Source organism: Anneissia japonica, unplaced genomic scaffold (genome assembly GCF_011630105.1).
Source record: "Anneissia japonica isolate Jap-2015-1 unplaced genomic scaffold, ASM1163010v1 scaffold6314_len194445_cov122, whole genome shotgun sequence".
Lineage (NCBI taxonomy): Eukaryota > Metazoa > Echinodermata > Crinoidea > Comatulida > Comatulidae > Anneissia > Anneissia japonica.
The window spans coordinates 186,446-194,450 of NW_022713816.1; the positions used below are offsets into that span (position 1 = coordinate 186,446).

Here is an 8,005-nt window from a genome sequence, read left to right on the forward strand (position 1 = left end):
CTCCTTTAAATGGTCCCTAACTTCCTGCAAATTGGATGGGGTATACGCCTGTAAGGCTGGCGAAAGGGGGTTGGTCAGTAAGTGGGATTTTGTGTTTAACAGCGGTGGCACAACCTATGTCCGTATCATATCGAGAGAAAACCGATTCCCACTTTTGTAGGAATTGCTTTAATTCTCTTACCCTATCAAAAACTAAAGGGGAAGTACTAAAGTCTAGGGTGTCGATTACTGAACCATGGTTGGCATTGGATTGGACTTGGGAATTAGAGAAGGCAACATGCTCGGGGCTGGGCAACTTGGACTGGGACGCTGTTGGCCCTAAGCCAATTGCGACCTAAGAGGCCTCCCCACGAAGAGAACGACGGATAGCCGGCAGTAACCCCTCAGGGTTTTGGCCACTGGCTATTGCCGCTTCCTCTTCGTAAACCCACGCTTCATAGGAAGCTTCCCCAGGGCCAGGTTTAGTTGCCCCAGAGAAAAGGGGAAACCTATGCTGAACCAAAGGATTCAGCATATATAGGGGGTAAAACTGGGGTGTGGCCTGGGATGGGGTAGATGTCACTGGGGCTGACGAGCAGGTAGGGTGAGGGGGTAGAGTGGAAGATGGTCCAGGTTTGGTAGGTGGACTACAGAATTGGTCCTGGGCCGGATCAACATCAGCTTGCCCTGCAAGGACTTCTGGGCTTAAAATGGGCATATCAAAAGAAATTTCAGGGTCAACATCAATTAAGGACATTTTAACACAATATTTTTAAATGAAAAGTGAAAAAGAAAAGAAAAAAATTTACAGTATTTTTTTTACTGGGGTAACAAAACTAAAATTCAAGGTGGGTAATGCAGTCTTATACGAAATCGACAATAAATTTAAAATTACAATATGGTCTTTATCAATTATAATACTAAGAAAATATCAATTAAATCAATTAGAAAACTGCAAGCATCCGCTTATCGTTTAAGTGAACAAAATTAAAGCGAGAAATATGATAAACGAAATCAAGGAATAAAAAAAAAAACGCAAATGCAAAGTAATTAACAGGCTAAAAGTTTCCTATTGTTTTGTGGCTACTGAGCCCTGACAAATTTAGTGACACAAGGTCTTAAACAAAAGGATAAACTAAAATTCGCTTATTGCCGAGCCCCACATTGGGCGCCAAATTTTATGTAGCGGGTGACCACTACTTGAAATAAGCGAATCCCGTCACATCATCGTGGGGGCTCGGGTTCCAGTTACGCGCAGGCTCAGTCAGTAGATGTTTACATATATGGCCACAAATAAAACAAGAGGAACCTTTTCTAGTTATATACTTAATAACGATTTATTGGGCAATGGGGATTACAAATGGGGACTTATAAATTGGACCTAACCTAAGAAACTACTCACGTGAGACCGTCGGAAATGCAGCGTACGCTTGTAGAAAGTAAAATAATAATAAATGCAAGAAGTCCAACTAAAATAGTTATGACTAGAAATTGCAAATTGCAAGTGAAGTGCTGCGAAGTACAACTGCATATAAATGTTCTTCGAAGAAAATTATTTATGCGAGTCAAGTAAAAATAATGAATAATAAAAATATAACAAATAATATGAGACACGACCCATTGTTTATATTAGAACAGCGTTGGTACCGTGGGATGCCAGTCAATTTGAGCGGATGTCAGTTCGAGTGGATGCCAGTTCAAGCGGATGCATTTAGTGCGAACTATAACAAGGGGAATTTATCGTCGCCGTATTATTGTATTTGTTTGTTTTAAATGCAAAAAAATGCTCTGATTACTAAGGTTCTGAAAGGTTTTTAGTACTTTTTGATAATTAATCCATGTTTGAATCACAGTCTTGGCAACTCCGACTAACAAGATGGCCGCTAACAAGTTAAAACTATAATAGAACTGCGCACTTTTCATCTTAAAAAAGAAGCAAGTGTATGTTTTACTAGAGTGCACGAGAAGCACACACAAGACGAGTGACCATTATTTTTTTTACGGTAAACAAAGTGGGTTGGCTAGCCACCCTATTCACCACCCTCCCTCCCCTTCCCCAGATCCGCCACTGGTTGATGTTCTGAATTTAAAAAAGCAACTTATATTTGTAATTGAGTCATGCTACTCACTTATCTATTCTGGAACTGTTGTGTGCCCCCTTCCCCTTTGAAAATGTCAAATTTTTAGCTCAAATTATACTTGTAATTGAGTTAATGCTACTCACTTATCTATTCTGGAACTGTTGTGTGTCCCCTTCCTCTTTGAAAATGTCAAATTTTTAGCTAAAAAATAGGAAATTTTGAAGTACTTCGTATATAACTCGCACAGGTTGTTCGCAGAAGTGGATCTTCTTCCGCTCAAACTAGCCTCCGCTCGAAAAAAATTCCGCTCGAATTGGCCTTCGCTCGAAGTGGTATCCGCTCGAATTGACTGGTTCTCGTACCGTGTATGCCAGTCTACAATAGGCGTCGCCTAAATTTAATAATTAGCACGCTGAAATAGGCTAGTAAATAAGTTTAACTGGGTTCGTAAATAATATTGGCCTCAAAATATTGTGGCTGAGACATGGGCCGATTAAACGTAGAAATAGGAAACATAGAAATATAGTAAAAACGCTGAATAGTAATACTCCAGCGTCGCGACATGCGACGTTGGTACGAGTAGGTTAGTCTACAAATGTCGTCTAAAGTAATTGATTTTACCCGGCAGAACGAAAGAAGGAAACTCCGCTTTTCAGTCGCCTTAGGCCCTTGTTTTTTGACAAACAATGACCTTTCAGAGGTCAAATTGCTGTGAAGAATATGAATTAGCTGCTTGGCAGCAAATATACGGCAAAACAGCGAGTTCCAATGATATAACAAAGTCCAGTTCAGGAAGATGTCGCTTCCACTTGCAATCGTCTGGTTGCACTTGGTACCAGTATTTGTTACAGCAAATCAAACTGTTCTTCTGATTCAAGCCAAGAAAATAGTAAAACCAAAAGTGTAGTAATTCTTCTTCCTTTTTAATTCAGGAAGGTTCCCAGTCAACAGCTTTCTGAAGAAAATTCACATTTATCCTAAGTCTATCCGACTATAGGACTATACTTCTGTGTGCTGGAGTTCCGATCGGGATCTCTCAGTGTTCCTTCTTCTCTGCTGTGTCTTTATCCTTCTTTCCTGTTCTCTCTTGTTTCCTTGGATATTCTGGGTATATGTAGGGGATCTGGCTCCACCCTACTTAATCGTGTATTCAATTATCATTGGTCCTTTAGCCTAACACCCAAAGTCACTGTCCATTCCCGATTTCCTGTGTCCGGTAATACATCATTTGATGTTGAAAAGATGTTTCCTACACTTCCTCAGGTATGTCGACAGCATACCACCCAACTCTCGGGAGAGGGTTAGCTGGTGGTATCTATTTGACTACAGGAAATGGAATGTTCAATGGGTCATTAACCTACAGGCTAAGACAGCATTGCATGGTATAGCCTCTTTGGATACAGGATAGTGGATTAATATAAATAAATAATATAGAATAAATTTAAAGGTACTTAAGATTAACTAAAAAAATATACAAAAATACACGCTACTACATTTATATGATTGTTTAAAATACATATAGGCAATATCGAAATGCAAAAAAAAAACAAAACAAAGTAATTAACCAGTGTAGAGTAGATATAGCTCAAAAAGGGCATAACCCCAAAAAATTGCATCAAAAGGTTTTTCAACAGATTGTGGTAGTATTAAAAGTGCTAAATAACATACAAAAAGTCTTACAAAATCCGACCACCGAAAAGTGTTTTTTTATTTTCAAGATGGCCGCCAAAATGGCGCCAATATCATAAAACAGCTACAAATTGTACGGTATTGTAATTGCGGATATTATCATCAATATCAGGGTTTATGGGTCAATAAGTCATTTGAGACAATTTTAAATGTGGTCTGACCAATATGAATAAATTCAAAATGGTGTGCTAATGCCCGCCATGTATAAACAGCCATAAATCAGTAATTATAACTATATTAGCATTGATTGTTGTTATTTGTTAATGATGTATGTAATTTAAAAAAAAACATCCAGCATTGTTTTATTTATCATATAACATTTTCGCTTTTTAACTTACTCTATGTCAACAAATCTTTGAAATAACCTGCTTTAAGAAGCTTTCTGATTGGCTAATTTGTCTTACGTCAATATATTTGACATTAACAATTTTAGAAAGTAACACTCAACATGGTAAACAGAAGATGACTTTGAAGTGTCTTTTCATAATCTCTTGGTAAATCTGTTGCAACCAAGCACTAAAAATCATATATTTTTTAAAGACGTTTTCTGATTGGCATGGTTGGAAGTTAAATTATCTTGAGTGTATTTCCCGCACGATTAAAATCGTAACGGTACTGGTTTGGTCACAGGAGCTCGTGCTTCGTACAGGTCATTCCATTCATAGAAAAAAACCTTATTATTGGAGAAAGCGTACCTGTCGTTAGCCATAGGTCAATACTAACTCCGGCTATATGAAATTGATTATAAGATTGAAAAATATTAATCTTATTATTGTAGTAGTGATACTATGTCCATATTTAATTATTGTTATTTATTTAACATTAGTATATATATTATTTATATTTAAATTTATGTTAAATTAATCTTATCTATTAAAATTGTATATTTAAATAATATAGTAATAGATATATACAAAAGTAGTCAATATGCCATTATTGAATTACATTTTTTTAAACATTTTTGGGCACTAATCGTCAGAGGTCTCGGTGCAACAGCCTACACTTTTCATAATTCGACATCAATGTCGTATATACGAAACATGTAGGCTGCAGGTACCTTGACCTCTGACGATTTTCACAAAAATGTGATGCAATAATGACAAAATGATTATTATTGTCTATTTTCGGTAAATCTTTTAGCCACTCCAAATTTCTTTCCTATTCTTCTTTCTTCCTATGCTTCTTCCATTTTTCATTTAATTTGATTTAATATACGATGTAAAAAGTATAAAACGCAAATTAGCGAACTGGCATTGACCAGCTGGAACGCCAGACACTCGCCTGAGTGAGAGAATTGTTTTTATTTGTAGTTGATTTTTTGTTTCTTTTTTTTTTGTCTCTGTTCTGCCTTCACCCTGCATGTCCGTAATTAAGATATGACCTGGGTTTTAATGTTTTTTAGCACACTCAATACTACCAAAATCCGTTGAAAAACCTTTTGTTGCAATTTTTTGGGGGTTAAACCTTATTTCTACTGGACTCTTGCAATTACAATTGGGATACTCTACCAACTGAGCTATGAGTCCAAATATTTATTAATTATAACCTTGTGAATTTATCAAAACAAAATAACTGCTATTTGTGGCAAAGACAAGCCAAACCAGTCACTCGTCGCAAATCGTGTTTCCGAGAAAATGGCCAAAAACATGCTGGAATGTCAAATTTTTAAAAATCTATTTTATTGCATTAAACTAACCTTTATATATCTACACATCATTCTATACTGTTATTTTCCCCATTTTCAATGTTAAAACAATACTTTTTAAGAATTTAAAGATAGTTTCTGCGTGAGAAATGCCTGAAATCATAAACTTTGACGGTTAATTTCTCATATATTGTTCTTTAAACAGTTGTGTGGTTAAACGCTTGTAACTTCATAACGAAATGTCTGATTTGAATGATTATTTTACAATTTTATAGCTATTATTTTACTCTCTAACACTGTATTAATAACTCAAAATCGATTTTTGCGACGAGTGACTGGTTTGGCTTGTCTTTGCCACATTTTCCCCATGTGATTTAATTCCTAATTTGAACTTTCAGCTTTTAGAGTGTTTCCACGTCACAAGCATTATATTTTTATCGTTCGTTATCATTGTTATTTTCATAAATATAATAATAGGGGCCTACATCATCGCCATTCATTGAACATTTCTGCGTCACACACTTCCACATGACCAAAGATGTCAATAAATAAAGTAATAAACTATAAGATGAAAATTTATAAATCATTTATGAAAATATTGTTTATATATAGGCCTACATGTATTGGTACTCTCTAAATGCAAAAGAGTGAACAACTCACTCGAAATCGAGAGTGAATTAATTTTCACTCCATACGAGTGACAATTCACTCTTTTGTCCGGTCCAGCAATGGCTTTAATCACTCGACAGAAGAAGTGCCCAAATAATTTCACTCCAGCAGTGAGAGTAAAACTTTGACCAATTAGAAATTATCATTCTCTGTATCCCAACCAATCAAAAGTTGGTTTCCAGCAGACGATTCGCGCCTCTTTCGATGATTCTCTTGCCTTCCATTTTGCTGGCCGCATATGTGTAAGTCGTTAATAATGGATGAGCTTTTGGAAGAAGTAGCATTTGCCAATGTCCATGGCTTCATAACTGATAACCATTTTAGCCCAGAAATACAGCAAATATTTGAAGGTAATTTTATACTTTAATTTTAAGTCAACATAAAAGGTTTTCACCGTGACTGAGTGTGATGCGACTGTGTGAGTGAGTGAGGAGTGACAACTACACATACAGGGCCTGGCCGGAGTGTGGTGCTACGGCGCCTTTTTTTTTAGCCTATTCTAGGCCTAGGCCAGGCTAGCCTGTAGGCCACTAGCCTGGTCCTAGGCCGTATTATATAGCCATGTGCCAGCCGGACACTCAGGAAGACTTGGTCCTAGGGTAGACCAGGGACTAGCCTACCAAGGCCTGGCCTAGCCTAGGCCTATAGGCCTAAATGCCTGTTACGGTCTTCTAATTCTAGGCTAGGTATAGGCTCTATGCTAGGCCTAAGTTACTAAACTATCCTCCTACCTACCTATATGCCTAGGCTAGTAGTTATGAGAGTGAATGCATACCTGGGCTTAGGCTAGGCTTTATCTAGTATAACAGGGGCCTAGGCCTAGTGCGGCTAGGCCTAGGTTATAAATAGGCCTAGCCTAGGCCTGGTAGAACCCTGGGCCTGCTGCCTATTACTAACCTAGCCTAGGGCCTGTATGGAATTGCACAAATGGAAGATTATTTTAATTATCATTACTTGATACAGTAACAATAGGCCTATGTAGTCCTTTTAAGTAAATTTTATTTCATCAACAATTATGGAATTAGACTCAGAATAATATATTAATTATTTTTATAACCAATGGAACATTGAAAACGAAAAAACTTGTTTTCCCAGATGCAGTAAGGAGTCATAGATAAAATTAGTAATAAAAATAGTAAATAGAGCACCTGACAATTGCAAGATAATAATAAATACTAAAATAGCATAATTTTTAATATTACATTTGGCTGTTTCATGCAACTTTCCATGATTTTCATGTATCGTAAATTCCCTGTTTAAAATTGTAAAAAAAAATTGCCTAGTTCATCGGAGTACTACAGTAATAAAATTCTTGCCTACCTACTACTCACAGTCTACTTGATCCACATTATTGAATATCACATGAGGTTAGGTTTGCAAAACAGTGCAAATTGTAATTTAAATTTAATGTTTGCTATAATTGAGTTAATATATAGTTTAATATTTCTTTTCTACAGATAATGCTGTAGAAATGGAGTGTTTAATAACAATGACGGAAGGTGATTTAAAAGAAATAGGAGTAAATGAATTTGGAGACAGACGAAGGATCTCCAAAGCAATTGATGCGCTCAGAGAAGACAAAGGTACAGGGGAAAATACACAAGAACTTGCCCAGCAATCTGATCAATCTGATTTTACTGACAGGCAAATAGGTACTCCAGCACTACGAAAGGCAACAAGTATGTGTACAAGTTCAAGTGGCAGCTACCCAAAGTGGACCAGACCAAGTGTATGTATTAAGCAAAATCAAAACAAATTTCAATTTTGTTATAGGCCATGGTGCAGTGCTTATGAGTTTAATTGTTACTTGGAAACATATCATCAATTTTAGTTTTTGATCAAGGAGTTGTACGTTTTGTTGTTAGCTATGCACAACTAATAGTCCACCAGAAATACGGATTTGAAGCACCGAAGTTGGACATAATTGCAACAAAACGTTTTT

General features: G+C 36.6%; 1 protein-coding gene across 1 annotated transcript; it reads left to right on the plus strand.

Annotated features, from left to right (window-relative positions):
- Window positions 1–6,287: 6,287 nt before the first annotated feature.
- Window positions 6,288–7,894, plus strand: LOC117108797. The gene is made up of 2 exons (XM_033250943.1): window positions 6,288–6,413; window positions 7,521–7,894. Exons 1-2 carry the CDS (start codon window positions 6,302–6,304, stop codon window positions 7,892–7,894), a joined length of 486 nt encoding a protein of 161 aa, XP_033106834.1. The 5' UTR covers window positions 6,288–6,301.
- The last annotated feature ends 111 nt before the right edge of the window (window positions 7,895–8,005 follow it).